The sequence below is a fragment of the Musca autumnalis genome, unplaced genomic scaffold, assembly GCF_047663935.1.
Source record: "Musca autumnalis isolate F117 unplaced genomic scaffold, ASM4766393v1 scaffold_3, whole genome shotgun sequence".
Classification (NCBI taxonomy): domain Eukaryota; kingdom Metazoa; phylum Arthropoda; class Insecta; order Diptera; family Muscidae; genus Musca; species Musca autumnalis.
Genome location: NW_027411866.1, coordinates 91,997,935 through 92,018,340, shown reverse-complemented (window position 1 = coordinate 92,018,340; position 20,406 = coordinate 91,997,935). Strand labels below are relative to the sequence as shown.

Sequence of the window (20,406 nt, the reverse complement as noted above, 5' to 3'; positions counted from 1 at the left end):
ATTTGTGTATACGATAAATGTTTTACTATAACTAATAAAAATGCTCTTAAGGAAAACAAAAATAAACAATAGACAAAATATTGGCGGAAATTGAGAAAAAAATTCACAATGGTCCAAAAAGTTACAAAACATGGTCTGAGAACCAGTGTGATATACCTCCTTTTTACTCATCGAGTCTTTCCACAAAATTACAAGGTAAACATAAACATAAAAAATCAATCAAAAACTAAGAACAAATAGAAGTAATATTATGAAAGAACATAACATCCTCTAAACAGCCAAACATTACAAAAGTATTTCAAAATTGCCTTTTGCTGACAGAGAGAGACTAAACACTTTCTTACTTTCAAGACTTTTTGCTCTGTAAAAAGGCAACAAAATACATACTTAAAATATGATTAAAAAAAAAATAATAATAATATAGAACAGTGATTTTTTTCTTTTAATGACGGTTTGTTAAAAAATTTGAATAAGTCTGTTGTGTGAGTGTTTTCGAAATTTCGAAGAGAAACTCTACATTTGGTACTACTTAAAATTAAATATGTATATTTTAAAAAGGATTGCTTTTGGGTAATTCTTGTAATCGTTGTTAATGCTTATATAGTAGTAAAAAGGTATGATTGGTATTTTCTTTTTCTTTTTTAATTAAAACTACAGCCTCACGCACATTATTAGATAATTTGTTTTGCTAATTCCAGTTTCTTTGTTATCCTTCTTCTTTTAATGTCTTAAATGTTTTACATAAGAACAGTTAAAAAATCTTTAAAACAAAATATAATAATAAATACATTTGAAAATCATATATTTTTCTCTCTAAAAAAAAAACGAAAAATAAAATAAATATTAAAAAAAAAGTAAAATAAAATACAAAAAATGACAAGAAGGTATTTGAAACACATAGTTAATAAAGTTAGATTAAACATTTTATAATAATAAAATTATAAGCTATTCTTCTTTCTTTCAAGTTTAAAATTTGTTTTGTGTTACAGTTTATTGGACATATGTACTAATAAAACATATTTTATTTGTTTTTGTTTTTTTTTTTTTTTTTTTTTTTTGTAAATGTAAATAGTTTGTAGATGTAATTAATTAATAATTTAAAAAAGTTAACAATGTTTATTAAAAAAATATATTTGTATATATATAACACACAAATGTGAGTGAGTAAATTATGTAAAATAATGTCTTGGAAAACCAGCCTTATTTAAAAAATAACGTGGGGAAATTAATTTAATTGTATGTAAAAAGGAATATAAGTTTTTTTTGTTTCAGTTGTTGAAAATAAAAACGTGGCATACATTTCGATGAAACAAACTATGAGTTATGCACTAATGTTCCCATCGATATTATGTAAATACGTGTTTTGTAATTAGAAATAAAAAGAAAACGTAACAAAAATTATAAAAAGGTAAATTATATAACAATATTCATTTAAGTTTTATGTTGTTGTAATAGTTTTTTTTTTTTTTTTTTTTTTTTTTGTAAAAATTGTGTTAAGTTTATTGTAGTAAACCATTGCAACGATTTTTCTTTTCTGTTGAAAAAAAGAGTGTTATCTTTAAAGTTCTTTATAGTTTTTCTTTTTACAAAGGCGAAATTTCATTCGTTTTTCTACGTTGTAATTATGTAGTTGTTGTTTTTGGCAATTAAATTATACAAATAAAAAATTTGAATTGAAAGAGATCAAAATATTATAATTGTATTTATGTGAGTTGAGATTTGTTTCGAAATGAATAGACTTTTTGAATCGGACATGTTTTCATCATTCTTTTGGGAGTTATACAGTTTCGTTCATGTTCTCTGCATATATAATGAATTCAAAAGAGCAAATTTCTTGGATACACAAAAAAGGGTTGCGTATACGCAAGAATTTGCTATCTTAAACTCCACATCGTTATAAAATCTTCTTTAGTAATGTAGAAAAAGAAAAAAAAACTATTAAAACATATATAATAAAAAATCTCTTCATATAAGCTAAAATATTTGTTTTGTATATAAAAACGGCCTTCTTTTGTTTGTAAGTTTTGTTTTTGTTTAACTACATTAAAAATTGTAAAGTGTAAAATGATGTAGAATATAATAATTTATAATAAAGTAGTAGAAGTAATAGTAGTAAGTGGTACGAAGAGGTGTAAAAAAATAAATTGTTGTTTTTTACGATTTTTTTGGCTTTTGGCGGCGTAAATTCAAAATTTCGTCGTATCTTTGGAGGCGTTGTAATATGTATATCATTATGTATGTGTTTTAGGTTATTTGTTTTGTTGTTAAGAAAATCAAAATAATACAAAAATATTATTGCCTTAAATTTCATCATAATCTATAAGTTGTAGTTTTGTTGTTTGTTCACCATTATCACTATTTTCAGTATTATTTTTATAAAGCTGATGCTTGCTTATTAAAGGCAAATTGAAATTTGGTGCTGCGTTTGTTGATACTGATGCTTTAGTTATCGCTGTGACTGTGGCCGCTGATGATGTGGTACTAATGCAATGATTACCATGCATTGTAGGGAAAACAGAACGCAAATGCTGCTGCTGTTGCTGCTGATGGTGTTGTTGCGATTGCTGGGACTGCGGATTTTGATGTTGTTGCTGCTGATGTGGTTTACTTACAGTTGCAGTTTTTCCATATGTTAACAAATCAGTTCTCGCATTGAGAGTTTTCTTTTTCTGCAATCACTGAACATAAAGTGTGTTAAGCACTAAAACATGATGGTTATTTTTGGCCAAAGTCACAACATATCCTTCTGAAGTAATTTTTAAACCACAGCAACGAGATACCTATAAAATTGTATAATTTGTTATTTTTAAATACCAGATAAATTAATCTAAAGCAATATTACAAACAGACACAATTTAGATATAAAAATTTTAATATACCTTTCCGATACAGATAATCATTAGATATTATTGTATAAGATTGAGCAGCGATTTATAAAGTTAAATATATATTTTTAATTTGCATAACAGCACTCAGATTGTTCGTTTGGAAACAGTTGTCGAAATATTCATAATAAAAAAAAATAATAATCCACACCGAGAAGGTTGTGTGACCTTTATTCAGATGGTGTGAATGCAATAGTTTCCCCATATAACGCCAGAATAGAGTCATATTAGGCCACACAAAGAATAAGGCTTAAATCGCGATATTAACACTGGAAAATTTGTTGTCTATGTACAGTGTCGGGATCATTTTGCCTAAGCTTTAATTATACTTGTTTAAAAACGAGATTTTTTTTAAAAACATGTAGATCATGGTTTATTCGTTGATTCAAAACGTAAAATTAAAAACTTCAAAGTTTATGGGCCGATTCCGTACAGCGAGGCGAGTCGTGTCGCGTTGCGAAATGCAATTTTTCGATTCCGTATGGCAATATCGCCTCACGTCGTCAAATTTTGTCGCCGAAATGTTCATTTTCCGGCGACAACAAATTAGCTGTCGCCGTACATTTTTACTAACGAATAAAAATAAAATAAAAAAAAAATAAAAATAACTTGTTATCGACGATTATTTTCTATCGCTGTACGTAGTGCGTTTTTAAAATTTTGTCACAGAGACGATAGACGACGCGACATGACTCGCCTCGCTGTACGGAATCGGCCCATTAACCTCCTTAAAAAACTGATCAGAAGAACTGAAGGAAAATAGAATAGGAGAAAAAAAAGAATTTTTGAATTTTTATAAAAATCTGTGTGCTAAAAATAAACATGATCCGGTTTGAACCATATTTGTATTTAGTTGTGTTAACGGTGAAATAAAATGTTTAAACTAGAAAAAATTATGTCAAATTCAATCAAAACATCATCGTACATACAAATGGTTTTTTATTCATAAAACATCTAAACTGACCAGGATTTAAAATAACATTCGAAACATAGGTGCTGAAAATACGTCTTACCAGTTGTAACAACGAAAAATTGGTTGCAAACATTTTGCAAAGATCTATGCATATTTTAACAGCACCTATAGCTATATTGAGTTTTGCCAATAAATTTCTTGCTGGGTGTATGCCAAAAATAAACTTCTTCTGGCTTGAACATCCGTAAGAACACAAAACCCAACATCAATAAATTATAAGAATCTGAAATAAACACGACTTTATAATTCCCTTATGGTTATTTGTCTCGACAATCAAAATAAATAATTTCTCACTGCTGAGAAATTATCTAAACAAAGATTAAACCTTCTGCATCATTTGTGTCTACGGACTGTCTTAAAAAACAGGCTGAGTAGTGAAGCAGCGCAAACCGGCAACCGCCTTTACCCGCCTGTTCAATATATGCATTTTTCTTGGAAAATGTGTATCCAATGCAGTCCAAAAACAAAAATAGTACATTACCTAAAATCCAAGTGGATTGAATCTTCATAAGAAGGGATAAATGTGAAGAATGGACAACTACATCTACTACAGGGCGAGGGATGATCAAATTTGACACCAATAAATCCATACAAACATTTCGAAAAGCATTCATTAATGCTGTTTCACTAAGATTATTTGAATTCAAAATCGTTAGAAATACGTACTACCGGTCATAGTTTATTGAAATATTTGAATAATTTTTGTTTCCAATAAAAAAAAAAATCTAAAAAAGGAGTTTGGCAGTAATTGAATCGAATTTGATTTCGAATCGTCTCACTGTGGCGAAACCTAAATCTAGTCTGAATAAAAATTTTTATTAGACTCTTTCTTTTTTTCTGGACCTAAAAATAATAAACAGTATTGAATTTTATGGTTTTTGGCCGTTATAACGGTACCCAGGAAAATTAAATGGAAGTGGTTCCATGTGAAATCATGATTTCACTGGTTCTTTTGCATGAGTTCAAATGAAGTCGAGACAGATCCAATCTTTTACATCGAATTATCATGAGTTCGAATGGAGTCGTGAAAAATCCGATCTTTTTCATCGAATTATCATGAGTTCGGCTGGAGTCGTGAAAGATCCGATCCTTTTCATTGAATTTTCATGAGTGCAATTGGAGTCGTGAACGATACGACCATTCTCATCGAATTTTGATGAGTGCAAATGAAGTGGTGAAAGATCCGATCTTTGTCATAATATTGTCAGGAGTTTAAATAAATTAAGATAAACACCTAAAAACTTGAACTGATCCTCTATACCTCAAAAATGGTAAAACCTACGAAGAAAAAACCTTAAGGTCAGTCTTGTAGAGAATTTTCACAGCTACAACATTTTCTTTAGACTAATTTCGATACGACTTGCGGTTTCCAAGCAAAATCGTGAAAACCTAAAAAAACCCTAAAATTGTGAACTTTGATCGCGATTTATTTTAAAATCCTCCTGCCATTTTTTTTCTGTTTCAGAATCCGCGAAATTTTCCAATGTGTAAGCAGTTTTCATCAAAAGTTAGTTAAGGCGCAGAGCATGATATTGTTTTATAAGGAGGTGATAGAATCAGTGCATTGTCTCAATTTGAACTTCTATATCTCAGAAACGGTAAAACCTACGAAAATAACGTAAAGGTCAATCTCGTGGTGAAACATTAACATTTTCTTTAGGCTCATTTACATAAGACTCGCGGTTTCCAAGCAAAATTGTGAAAACCTAAAGAACCCCTAAAAATGTGAACTTAAATCTCGATTTATTTGAAAATCCTTCCGGCGATTTTTTTGTTTCTTGATATTTCTCATCTATGAGCATTGTAGTTTCAGAATCTGCAAAAACTTTCCAGGTGTAAGCACCTTCCATTTAAATTTGGTTAAGGTCTATAAACCATGAGCTGTACCCGCCGACCGACACCGATATAGTAAAACGTATCGAGCTGCACTATTGCTGGGCTGGACCATGTCAAGAGGATGAATAAAGCCACCGACATATGAATACGAGCCATTTGACGACAAAACTCCAATGGAAAGACCAAGTTGAATATGATGTCACAAAACATGACGTCCAAAATTGGAGAAGCATAGTAGAAGATTGGTGCGTTTGGAAATATATTCTTTGTTTAGAATAAAAGCCATCCAAATAAGTATAAATGCGACCACCAAAACATGGTAATGATGAGCCTGGTGCGAGATTGGCACATAATTTATCGAATATTGAAATAACGGAACCCCAAGTTGAATGAAATATCTTGCAGCCATGGGAAGCGATAACTATGAATTTGGCAGATCAATATAATATATTAAAAAAAATAAAAATAATCTTGAAAATTGCATAAAAATAAAAAATGACATCTATCTGGGGATAGAAATCATCTGTGTTTTTTTTTTAACAAATCACATAATTGGGCACATAATTTATCGAATATTGGAAAACGGAACCCCCCAAGTTGAAAGAAATATCTTGCAGCCATCGGAAGAGATAAATATGATATTGCAGATTAATATAATATATAATTTTGAAAATTATATACAAAATAAAGAAAAATAAAATCTGGCGATACAAATCATCTACGCATTGTATTCTTATTAATTCAACAAATTACAAAATTGTATTGCTAATTTTATTTCTGATTGGCGAAAATCCGGATCCAAAGCATTGGTGCAAGAAGCCATGACAATGAACTGGTGCAAGAAGCCAAGACAATGAACAGGTGTAAGATGCTATGACAATGAATTTGTGAAATCATGTGTCACTCCCTTGTAAATGTCGTTGATTCACCTAAATTTTCACCTATGACATGTCACTTGCACCTTTGATTCAACTCATGATTTGTCATCGAACATTTTCCTGGGATAGTATTCAACATAATGCGTCTACTTTTTGATGTAGGCAATCGAATTAATTTTAACCTGCTAGTGTAAGAAGGCAATACAAAATCGCTATTCCAATGCAGACCCCTCAGCGCAAAAAGAAGAAATTATTTTTGCACGGATTCGATTTTTCAGAGTATATTGTATAATGTGGATCCCATACCACGGAAGCATATTCTAAAATAGGTCTAACAAGAGAAGTAAATAATTGCTTTGTTATATACGGGTCAGAGAATTCTTTGGTCCATCCTTTAATAAATCCTAAGACTCCATGGACCTTATTTACCATAGATATTACATGGTCATTAAAATTTAATTTTGGATCCATTAACACACCGTGATCAACAAATGATTCTAATGTAGATAAAGCATAACCATTCAGGTATGTGATGGAAAACGATTCGACTCGTTTTGCCATAAATCGAAATCGTATATCTCTAATTTTGGTGAATATTTTAATGAAATTGAAAATGGATTTTAAAAATATTGTTCAAATAAGGGGCGTTTGCGAAGCAAAATTATATATATCATCAAAGACACTCCGATTATATACCATTTCGATTCTGCAAATCCAGTCGATTCGGGTTTCATCACATACCTGATTAATATTGTATTGCCTTATCAACGAAGATCTGGAGAAACACATATCGTCGATGTCATGCTTAAGTGTTCCATACCCCATTTGCCTGATTCGAGAAAAACTCAAGTTAATGTTTTAGTCCATACATGCTAGATGTGGTGCAAAAATCCAATACTTTAAGAGCTCAGTTCTACATGACTAAACTCAGAGAATATATTAGGAGTTTATTTTAGTCAGATATATGTTATAGTCTAGAAGTTAATGCCAATTTTTATAAATGCAAAAGGTTGTTGATTTTTTCCATAGGATCTTTTTTTCATGTTTTTGACAATTTGTGTCACATGGAACACTTTATGTCACATTTTAACAAACAAACTTTTGATCAATTGTGTTCCACCTCCGTTATGTGAAGTGCTGCTGTAGAGCTGAAAATTCGGGGGGCTTCAATAAAACAGTTGCAGTAGAAAATAAATGCTTTAGGGACCATTGTTATATATAATATAAATGTTTCCTTTACATTAATTTACCCCCACCTCCACAGTTAAAGGTTAAGGAGTGGACTCCTCCACATTCGAAAAATATAATTTTATTAGCTTATTTTTATTGTCTTATTTCATCGTTTAATTCATTCGAAAAAATCAATAATCATTCATTGAACTATTGGTAGTGGCAATAGAATTAAATTTTAATTCATTTTCTGACATTTTAATTATATTACATGTCTTTTTTAGGCGGAAGGCGTTAAATTAAGGCAAAAATAAATGTTGGTTTCATATAACAATACAACATTTTAAAATATCTTGATTTAAAAACTATTCTTCTTCAATTTTAAAACCTAGTCCTTTAAAACAATTTGTTCCATACGCCACTTTGTTCGTACCCTGACAAAATTGGGCAATTTTTTGTTCCAAACGCCATCATTTCTTGTGAGGAACAATTCGTTTTTGTTCCATATGCCAAACGGTATGGATATTGAACAAAAAAGTTCGAAGTTCTTTTGTTCAATACGCCGGACTTTATTGATATGGAACAAAAAAGCGTCCAAAGTGGATATGGAACATATTGAAATTTCTATATCTCGAAAACTATAAGAGATAGAGGAAAACCGACTAGAAATTCAGAAAGAGCAGGGTTTAAAACTTTGAAAGGTACCTGTAACTCAAAATGTCAAAAATGGCGTATGGAACACTTAGCATGACACCGACGATATGTATACACTTGTTTAAATTTAAATCCATACAATTCAAGTTACCCCATTGGAAAAAATCATTTTGGAGTAAATCAGCTTGCTTTTCAGAATTATGAGTGATAAATAAATTGACATCGTCTGCATACATTAAAACTTTGGAATGTTCAATTGAGTTTGGCAAATCATTTATGAACAAAAGAAAGAGCAATACTTCTATTTTTAAATTTCTTTAGATATTCACACTGATGCGATCGCAGAGGCTCTAGATGCCTATAGTGCGAATATCGTCCTCGAAGATCATCCACCACCGTAGCAGCGGAAGAGCAACAGCTGCCAAGGCAAACGAGAGTCGTCTTGGCACAACTAAGATCTGGTTGCTACGCAGCACCTTTTTAACTGCCCAACCAACCCGAATAACCTTACTCCACTCTCACTTTGGACTAATCCTATTCAGAGGCCTAATTACGGCATTCGATTCGATCGAATATTTGCTCGAGAATGGAAAAATCAAACTAAGAAAACCTATTCGCGCCACCAACCGTACATTTATGGGTCGATTCCGTATTGCGAGGCGAGTCATGTCGCGTCGTCTATCGTCTCAGTGACAAAATTTAAAAAATGCACTACGTAAAGCGATGGAAAACTATCGTCGATAACAAGTTATCGTTGATGGTGCGGAGCGTTTTTTGTTTTGATTTCAATAAATTAGAAAAATATCAGAACATGTTGTACACAAAAGTTATAGTTTTTTAAAATGATAAGCTCAGTGGAACTATTTTTTGATGATAGTGAAGAAGATATAGTTAACGTAGCATCTATCAGACGACACTTAGGATATAAATCTAATCCTTTAGAATTGCCATAAGTATTGTGAGTCTGTTTGGTTTCCAACATTCATCAAAATATTTGTTAATTTTTTAGGTTTAAAGCCTATTTTCGGCTTCCAAAAGACGCTGTTATTTATATAGTGAAGGCATTAAAAATGGCTTCAAAAAACCCACAGATCAACAACAATACAGCCGCTACTTAAAGTCGGTGCTGCTTTAAGGTTTTTTGCAGAAGAAAGCTTTCAAATGACTTTAACCTCGGGATGGCTCAACCAACATTGCCAAAGGCATTAAGCAAAGTTCTGGAGTTAATAGAGAAAAAACTGTGTACAATTTGGATTGTTTTCAAATTAACAGAAGAGGAAAAGCGTCAAAATAAAAATTATTTTTATTTAATAACAAATTTCCCAGGCGTTGCCGGATGCATTGACGGAACACACGTACATTTAATGGGACCAAAGGAAGATGTTCGCCATTTATATCTGAATAGAAAAGTTATTAGTTTAAACGTTTAGTTGGCAAGTACGTTGTCAATTTCTACTTCATTTTGAGGTTTTTCATTTTCTACCTCAGCAGATTGTGCAATTTCACTGTTATTATCATCCCATGTCTCTTCAATCCTGTAGATCGCACCTGCAGGATTTGAAACCATATTAATTTGCAGTAAGTCTGCTACCGCTTGCTCCATGGACGACAAAGATATTTCATGTGATGGTCCACCTCCTGTAGCTGTAATTTTCTTATTTTAAGACATTTTTTCTTTTGTTTGGATTTAAAATGAGTCCGTACACTGTTCCATTCATCTGGTGTACGCACACAACTATTTAATTGCTCCACAACATTCTTCCACACCTCTTCAAAAGTGTCTTCAGTCTGACTCCACGAGCTACGTTTGGGTGGGCTTCCAATTTTTCAAGCAGCATTTCAAATTGCTGTTTTGTAATAATTTTTACCAATATAAGTACTGAAACACCAAAAAACGTATATAATATAAAATAAATTCACTTAAAATGAATGAAAATGTGATCTATGTTTAATTTTTTCGTTTGCAAAAATGCACGGCGACAGCTAATTTGTTGTCGCCGGAGAATGAACTTTATGGCGACAGAATTTGACGTCGTCGGGCGACTTTTGCCATACGTAATGGAAAAATTGCAACTGGCAACGCGACACGACTCGCCTCGCAATACGGAATCGACCCATTAGTAATGTAGATCCATTAGCAATTTGTTAAGACAATGTCAAAAAGTTTTACAAAAATAAATCATTTTGTAAATTTTCTAGCACAACTTCATTCCGAAATTATTACCCAAACTATTATTCAACGATTTCAACACGTCCTTCAAAAAGTGTTGTCACGGCGTGTTAACGTTCAGAGACAAACTCATAACTTTCAAAGGCAGCGCTAAGCGTTTGTTATAAAAGCACAACTAAATGGGAAAATACTCATTGTTGTTGTAAAAAAAAAACAAAACAAAAATGCATTTGAAAGAAGAAAAAGTTCGAGGACAGCGAAGCCGCTCCACATCCGATATGTCTGAAGAGACTTTACCGAAGGCGAAACATGCATGTCACGTCGAATCGTCGGCTTTCCTTTTTCACTTGCATTATAGATCATAAAGCTCGATAAAAAATTAAAAGATTTCAACAAATATTTACATTTTTTCAGTAATAAATTTGTTTTTATACCCTACACCACTATGTGGAATGGGTATTATAAGTTTGTTTTGGTAAAAATGCATGTAATGTTGTATACCAATCTTATATCTCGGCGAGATAAAGCGATTTTGAGATGTGTGTCCGTCCGTGTGTCCGTCTGTCCATTATAAATTGTAATCAAACTCCATGCCGCAATTTTGGACCGATCGTCACGAAATTTGGTATGGAGGTCGGTTTCACATCAGAATAGATCGCTATTTTAATTGGTGATGATCGTGAAATATTTAGCGGGTGAAATGGACCAAAAAACGATGTTGTATATGCTCTGTAGGTCGCAATAATAGTCAGATCGCCTCGAAATTTTAAATAAGGTAAGAGTATATGACAAAGAAGTAGCTTGCAATTTGAGATGGCGATCAGATAATATTTAGAGGGTAAAATGGACCAAAACTTTTGTGTGAAAATTGTGAAAAATTTTAGTATACAGCTTATATCTTTATTCCTGGAAGAGACATTCCGGGCAAGTAAGCAATACTTGGAAGAGGAACGCTTGACCTTTCTATTGATGTCAATTGTGTTGGTGTACATGATAAGATAACAGAGTTACAGCCTAATATACCCTGTTATTTGTTTGTAGTGTAATGATAAACACGCTAGAGGTCGCAATTATAGCTCAATAATGACGAAATTTTGCATGAGGTGAGAGTTTAGGTCGAAGAAGAGGCCTAAAATTTTGGATGATCTGATATTATTTAGCGGGTGAAAAGGATCATTATATTTGTACATTTGTACAAAAGAAATATTTTTGGTCTATATTGTTTTTTCCTGGAGGGCATATACCGGCAAAGTAGACTACATATGAAAACCCAACCTAATCCCGTCAGCACAATCCCAATCACATCCCAACTCACCCTCACAAACATCCACACACATAACAACCTTTCCATCCTCACACAAATCACCCTCCACACAGTACCGGCACACAAATTTAATTCATACCACCATCTTATGAATCATTTCAGGGAAAACGAGGCAGCCAAACTGTTACAACAACAACATATGAAAATAGAACTACTGATGTTCCACCCGATGAAAATTGCAATAAAGTACCTGCTAGATAACGGGCCTACTGCTTAATATATAATGGGTTATGTGTAGAGAACCACATTTTCCCATTCCCAGTTGTTGCATTGTTGCATATTACATGGTGCCCTAACGTTTTAATTGTCCAATTGGATTTTTATACATACAGTGTTGTGCATATCAAAAGCAACAAATCGAGGATTTTGAAGTAATCCGATTTTTGGATCAGTTACAATTTTTACAAATGTAATATTTTGTGCCCCCGTGTTCTTTATTATGTACAGAGAGCTTCCAACAAGTTGTTTCTGTACTTTGTAGTTGGATGGGATAACATCAACAACAATATTGACTGATCCTCGAAAACGTGGATTGCAAAACAAAAGCAACAATAGAAAATTATTAAAAATGGTAGTATCATCGGTGTAAATGAACTTTACTTTTGACTTAAATTTGTCTTTTGGGGCTTGGTAGTGTCATTTTTGAAAGAATTCGCATTTGTTATTCTAACAGGGTTGCCACTTTTTACCACTTTTCCCATGGTCTGGGGAAAATATCATAATACCGTCAAATCAAATTTTTTCCCTCATATAAACATTTAAATTTTAAAACATTCATTCGGAAAGTGGATTACTATCAACCTTTCTTTTGTTTGCCGCATAATAAAAAAGCTAAACAACCGAATTTTGGTAAGCACGATACATCCTTGCGTAAACCCCTTGAGGCCATCGGCACATTTTGGCTAAAAACGTTGGGGAAACTTTAAAAATAATGCGGATAGGAACCCCCATGTATTAGTTGGGGCTCTTATATCCGATATATGACCCAGAGGACTTCGCAGAGGAAGTTTCGAAAACAATTTCAAAAGTTATACAGCACCCAACTCAAACAACACAACGGTCAAGAACCCATTGTTTCAACCAACAGTGGGTAAAATATCCTCATATGGCGAAATAATTAAGGTTATTTATATTTTTTGTTATTAAATCTTATTTTTAATATAATTTATTGAAAATAAAATAAAAAAATCTTATTGGGTCGTTTAAACCATATAAAACATTGAATTTTCTACCCGTGTTTCATAAATTGACTTCCTTTGGGTATGCCAATGGTTTCTTGGTCAGTGTATAACCTTTCAAATTGTTTTCAAAACTTCTTCTGCCAAGTACTCTAGGTCATATAACGGAAATAAGAGTCCCAACTAATTCTTGGAAGTTCCTATTCGCGTTATTTTTAAAGTTTCCCCAACTATTTCTGCCAAAATGTGCCGATGGCCTCAAGGGGCGTACACCAGGATGTATGGTTTTTACCAATATTTGATTGTTTAACTGTTTTATTATACGGCAAACAAAAAAACGGTTGATATTAATCCAATTACAGAATGAATATTTTAAAATTTAAACTTTTATATGAAGGAAAACGTTTTTGATTTGAGGGTATTACGATATTTTCCCTAGACCATGGGAAAAGTGGGAGAAAGTGGCAACCCTGTTATGATAACAAATGCAAATTCTTTTTAAAATGACACTACCATGCCCCGAAAGACAAATTTAAGTCAAAAGTACAGTTCATTTACACCGATGACATTACCATTTTTAATAATATTCTATTGTTGCTTTTGTTTTGCAATCCCCGTTTTCGAGGATCAGTCAATATTGTTGTTGTTGTTATCCCATCCAACTACAAAGTACAGAAACAACTTGTTGGAAGCTCTCTGTACATAATAAAGAACAACTGGGCACAAAATATTACATTTTTAAAAATTTTACCGGATCCAAAAATCGAATTACTGCAAAACCCTCGATTTGTTGCTTTTGATATGCACAACACTGTACATTGCAGCATGATTCGCTTTGCCACCTTCTTTCAAAACGATTCCCCAGCCAGGCAAAATCAAATTTTAAAACGGTTTTAATACGCGATGAGTTAATACATATATGTAGTGGAGTAGGGTATCACATGGTCGGCCCGTCCGACTATAGCCCTCTCTTACTTGTTTAGTTTTTGCTTTAAAATAAAGACATTTTTTACCAACGATACAGGAGATAACCCCTAGATCAACAGGCATATCAAGCAGGTTTAAATAGCATTCACTCGGACGCTAAGGCCATAAGCAAATATAGTATGCATAAAGTCCTCGGAGTACATCCCCCATCTATCGCAGCTGAGGAGCGTCAGCTGCCACGACAAACCGGAGTTTCAATCCCACGGCAGCGGGTTCTATCGTACCGGATTGACCCGAAACCATAGTGTTTCGGCCAGCGGCTGCCAATCCAGCATCAAACCTATGCTTCTACGTAGGTTTAAATCATGCGTGACCAAGAAGAAAACAGGCTAAAATGTGAATGTAGTCAAACTATTGGCAACTAACTTATGACTGTGTGACATTCGGGCATGTTCTGGAATTCACCGTGTATCCATTTCACATCACACATGCACTTCACCTGTGAAAGCAATTGATGTTCTGTATTTCACGTGAAAAGAGCTTTCATATTTCACGAAAGAACTTTGGAAAGCTTAATTACAGCTTTCAAACTTTATCATTAACAATGAAAAAATATCAGTCTGTTTTGGCGCATCAACGAATACACATGCGTGTGTGGGTATGTACGCTTTGTTTGTTTGATTGTTTACGAAACAGGCGTAAACAAAGAAACGAACTTCTACAAGAGCGCGTACATTTTGAATTTTGTACTTTAAGAAAAAATACATTTTTAAATCATATTGTGTTAAGAAAATTAAATATTTTTTTAAATACTCATAGAAAAACATTAAATTTTAGTCCTATGCAGTTTTTTGTAGGAATTTGCAATTAGTTTCTTTAAAAAATAAGGATTAACTCAGCTCTCGACATCAAAATTACAGTGTGAGGAATACACCCCAATTAAGTGTAAAGTGTCATGAATGATATTTTACTTTGTTTTACTTGTTTAATAATTATATTTTAACGTAACGTAAAATAACTCCTTAAATGAATAATTGTTCTTTTGACGTTTTCTTTTTGTTTTATGTCCTACTATCAGTCTGTAACAAACCGTGTAAGAGAGTCGACATTCATTGCTCAACACGTTTAGTTGAGCTCTCGTTTAATTTAATAAAATGAATTCCAAGCTTTTAATTTTAAACTAATTCACACACACGCGTTTTATATAGCCATCCTTATGACAATTTCAGAAGTGGGATTACATTTCTTTTAGGCTTAAAGAAATACGTGCCTCGGAGAATGAAATAAAAAAAATTAAATATTAAAAAGAAAACTAACTAAAATCTTTATGTTCGTGATCGTGTATGTGTGTTTGAAACGTGAACATTATTATACCGAAAAGTAACGGTAAACGAATTCTTGTGTTTTGTCTTAACAATTTTTCATAGAAAATGGAATCGCTTAAAAAATTGAAAGTCGATGAGTTAAAGAAAAAGTGCGAAAGCCTCGGTCTTCAAACGGGCGGAAAGAAAATTGACTTAATCGAACGAATATACGCACACGAGCTAAAAGAAATGGAACGGTCCATAAGGGAAATGTCCCAAAATTCATTTCAAAGTGTTGGTGAAAATGGAAGCGGAACACCATTGGGTACCTCATCACCTGATTTTCTTGGATTTGATCAAAATACGCCGGTAGCTCCTACGACGCCTCGTAGTATCTCCAGCACGTCTCCTTGTGATGTTCAACGGCATGTTGCTGTGCCAATATCGACGGTGTCCAGCGGTTTAGGACGAAATGTATATTGGGCAGACGAAACAACGGCAGAACTTCGACAAGCAACGGTAGCAAATACGACTCCAGTGTACACGAATTGTACCCCGATCTCGTCAACTATACATAACCTCCAAACGAATTTTATTCCTGTCTCGACGTTTACTTCTCAACAGAATAGTCAACCATATATGCAACGACATGCATCGCTACAACAACAATCGTATGTACCAACGAGCCAGCAACGACAGTTATATTTCCCCGCAACCCCTGCAACGTTCACGCAGCAGCAGTACATACCGACGTCATCGTTGACGCAAAGCGGTTTAGCAACACAATTTATACCAATACAGCCACAGACTTTACTCGTTACAAATAATGTGAAAGACATAATGTCGATATTACCATCTTTCGATCCTACCGATAAATCGATAACTTCGTATAAGTTTATTCAACGAGTCGAGCAGCTTCGCCAATCTTATGGTTGGGACGACAAAATTTTACTTTTTGCTGTGCAAACGAAATTACAAGGTGTAGCAAAATTGTGGATCGATTCTGCTGTGGACGTTTATACGTCCTGGGGACACTTTGTTAGTGCATTTTTAACAGAATTCCCAACGATTATAAATGTTGCTGAAATTCATATGAAGTTAATGAACATGCGTCGAGCTTTTGGAGAATCGCCGGAGACATTTTATTATAAAGTATTATCTGTAGCGAGAAACGGGAATCTAGACGATCAATCTGTAATTAAATACGTAATAAACGGGATTAACGATAATGATCTGAAACGAGTGCTATCGGTTATGAACTTTTCATCGTGTTGTGAACTTTTAAAAACGATTATAAATTACGGTAGCTATAATAACGTTTATAATCCGAAAACGAATGCTATTAGCAAAAAGAACGTAGAGAAACCAAAGAGTCCACCTAACGAACCAAAGACGAAACTGACCAACGAAATCAAGTGTTTTAATTGTCGGAAAACTGGTCATATATCTCGTGAGTGCCCCGAATCACAGAAACGAAGCCGTTGTGAAATATGTTCCCGTACTGGACATACGGCGGTAGACTGTAAAAGCAAAACGCAACAGCACACAACGTGCAACCAAATCAGAGAAGTCAACGAAGGACTGTGTTTCAAGGAAGTGACAATCGGTGGAACTATTGTTAAAGCCCTAGTAGATAGTGGTAGTTCTCGAAGTCTAATAAGAAAATCAGTTGTGAAAGACATGGACGGTAAAGAAAAGTGTTATGTTAGACTTATCGGATTCGGAGGTGGTGAATACGAGTGTTTCGAGAAAATTAAAATGGAAATGAAAATCGATGATGTTGATATTGTGCAGTCTATACTGATTATTGAGGACGATAAACTGGTTTTTCAGATGTTACTCGGAAAAGATATACTGTGCTCGGGAAATACACAATTAGTTATGGATAGTGAAGGTTGTCACATCAAAACGAAAACGATAAACAATATTAATGAGACTTTGAAAACGGAAACGGTTAATGAATTGAATAACGTTATAAAAGAATATGCTGGACGTTTCGGTGAGAAAACGAAATACATTGGAAAGTGTAACATTGTAAAGATGAACATTAAAGTTACATCGGACGAACCAATATGCATGAAACCTTATAGATTGCCTTTCGCACGTAGACCGATAATACGCGAAATAATCGACGATATGCTAGAAGCAGATATAATACGACCATCAACATCACCTTATGCATCGCCGATCGTGCTTAATCAAAAGAAAACCGGAGATTACAGAATGTGTGTCGATTACCGACGATTGAACCAGGTTACGGAAAGGCAACCATTCCCAATGCCGAATATAGAGGACATTTTAGCGCAGCTGGCAGGTAACAAATATTTCACGGTATTAGATATGAAAATGGGCTATTATCAGATAGAATTGGAGGAGACGGCGAAACCTCTAACAGCGTTCGTAACTCATGACGGACACTATGAGTTTAACAGGATGCCCTTTGGCTTAGTAAATGCCCCATCAGTGTTCCAAGGTATGATGAACAAAATAGTTGAAATGGCAAAGCCGGACGTAGTTATTGTTTACATGGATGACGTAATTATTCCAAGCAAGACGGCCGACGAAGGCGTACAAGTTTTAAAACGATTCTTAAAACTTTTGGAGAAGTGTAACCTAACGTTAAGATATGATAAATGTAACTTCTTGCACGAGAGCATAGATTTCCTTGGTCACCGAATAGACGAAAACGGAATACGGCCTGGTAAGTCAAAATTAATTGCTATTGAGAAATACAAAACGCCTAAGAATGCGACGAAAATACGAAGATTTATGGGACTGTGCGGATTTTTCCGGAAATTCGTTCTTGATTTCCAAATTATTGCCAAACCACTTACCCAGCTAACGAAGAAGGTGGCACATAATAATTTTGTATGGGTTCCCGAACAAGAAATAGCTTTTAATACTCTAAAGGAAAAACTTTGCACTGAACCTGTGTTGGCCTTATACGACTTTAATGCCTTACACGAAGTACACACAGATGCAAGTAGCGTTGGACTTGCCGGAATACTCATGCAGTCGAGTGACGAAGGACAATCTTGGAAAGCCGTAATGTATTTCAGCCGAGTATGTACAGAAGCCGAATCACGTTATCACAGTTATGAGCTTGAAGTTCTAGCTGTTGTTGAGTCATTGGCCAGGTTTAGAATGTACATATTAGGAAAACGTTTCCGAATTGTGACTGATTGTGCTGCAATTTCCACGATTAAAACGAAGACACAAATCATCCCACGAATAGCTAGATGGTGGATGAATTTGATGGAATATGATTTCGAATGCGTACATAGGGCTGGAAGTCGAATGGCTCACGTTGATGCCATAAGTAGAGCCCCAGTAGAGGAGCACGTTACCCAAATTTCTATCGATACCACGGATTGGTTGCTGACGATGCAGTTGCAGGACGAAAACTTGTTAAATATTATTATGGTACTTAGAGGCGAACGAAAATCGGACCAAGAGAACCAAATTCGGAAAGATTATCAGCTTGAAAATCAACGGTTGTATAGGAAAGTTGACGGAAAATTAATGTATGCAGTACCAAAGGCAGCTCGCTGGCGAATAGTAAAGTATTACCACGATGATATGGGTCACTTTGGAATAGAGAAAACGATACAACGATTGTCAAAACATTTCTGGTTCCCTCGCATGCGTAAATATGTCAAGGAATATATCGCTGCCTGCGTAGAGTGCTGTTATAACAAAGGAAAGTCTGGAAAACCTGAAGGCGAAATGTATATCAACGATAGTAATCCTGTCCCATTCCAGACTATTCATATCGACCATTTAGGACCATTTGTCCGTAGCAAAAGGGGATACGTTTACATACTTGCTATTAGTGATGCCTTTACGAAATTTTTAATTGTGAAACCTGTCCGCAATACCTCAACAGCACCAGTTTTACAGATCCTAGCAGACATTTTTGGATATTTTGGTTTGCCGGAACGTATAGTGTCAGATAGAGGAACGGCCTTCACATCGAAACAGTTTGAATCCTTTTGCAACGAATATGATATACACCACGTAAAGACAGCCGTACGAACACCTAGAGCAAATGGACAGGTGGAGAGAGCCAATAAAGTTATTTTGAATTTTCTTCGGACATCAACGAATGATCCACGTGATTGGGATTCCCATCTACTACGAATCCAATGGACGGTGAATTCCCAGAAGAATAATAGTACTGGATATAGTCCACACGAGTTGCTATTTAACTTCAAATTACGAGACGTAATAAGAAACAAGTTCCTAGCCGCAATAATAGAAACCGACGAAGATGTAGCAGTTGACGAAAACCAAGAAGATGCCCAACGAAACATGCAACTTTGCCGAAAACAATGGAAAGATCGATTTGATCGACGACATGGAAAACCCCACGAATATGAGGTGAATGATTTGGTTATGATACAAAGTGAGCTTCCATCAACTGGCGAATCTCGCAAACTCGAACCACGTTTTAGAGGTCCTTACGTTGTGTCTAAGGTCCTTGGTAAAGACAGGTATCTCCTAGAAGATGTTAAGGGTATGCAGATAAGCCAAAAGCCGTTCAGTTCCGTTTATACTGCCGAGAAGATGAAGAGATGGTGCGTGCTACCCCCGGAAGATGAATCTGATGACGAAGGTGACATCGGGACGATGTCAAGTCAGGAAAGGCCGAGCTGTCATGAATGATATTTTACTTTGTTTTACTTGTTTAATAATTATATTTTAACGTAACGTAAAATAACTCCTTAAATGAATAATTGTTCTTTTGACGTTTTCTTTTTGTTTTATGTCCTACTATCAGTCTGTAACAAACCGTGTAAGAGAGTCGACATTCATTGCTCAACACGTTTAGTTGAGCTCTCGTTTAATTTAATAAAATGAATTCCAAGCTTTTAATTTTAAACTAATTCACACACACGCGTTTTATATAGCCATCCTTATGACAAAAGTGTGTTGCAGAACAGCTTTAGGTGTGTTCGATACACGTGAGGTGCAGAGGTGAATGCCAGAACATGCCCGATTATCTCACTTTCATACGTTCTCTCTATGCATTCGGGTCGTATGTGTGTAAATTGCCGAAAAACTTCGGCACCGTCGTGCCAAAGAAGAACACATTGGGTTTAAATGC

At 34.4% G+C, this 20,406-nt stretch overlaps 1 protein-coding gene across 3 annotated transcripts in view; it reads right to left on the bottom strand.

Moving 5' to 3' along the window:
• Positions 1 to 1,524: 1,524 nt before the first annotated feature.
• Positions 1,525 to 20,406, bottom strand: part of mei-P26 (E3 ubiquitin-protein ligase meiotic P26) — a 37,437-nt gene continuing 18,555 nt past the window's right edge. For all 3 annotated transcript variants that reach the window (XM_073972684.1, XM_073972683.1, XM_073972685.1), the window contains exon 9: positions 1,525 to 2,780. In XM_073972684.1, coding sequence (XP_073828785.1) covers positions 2,676 to 2,780 — 105 coding nt within the window. In that variant the 3' untranslated portion in view covers positions 1,525 to 2,675. The remainder of the gene's footprint in view (positions 2,781 to 20,406) is intronic.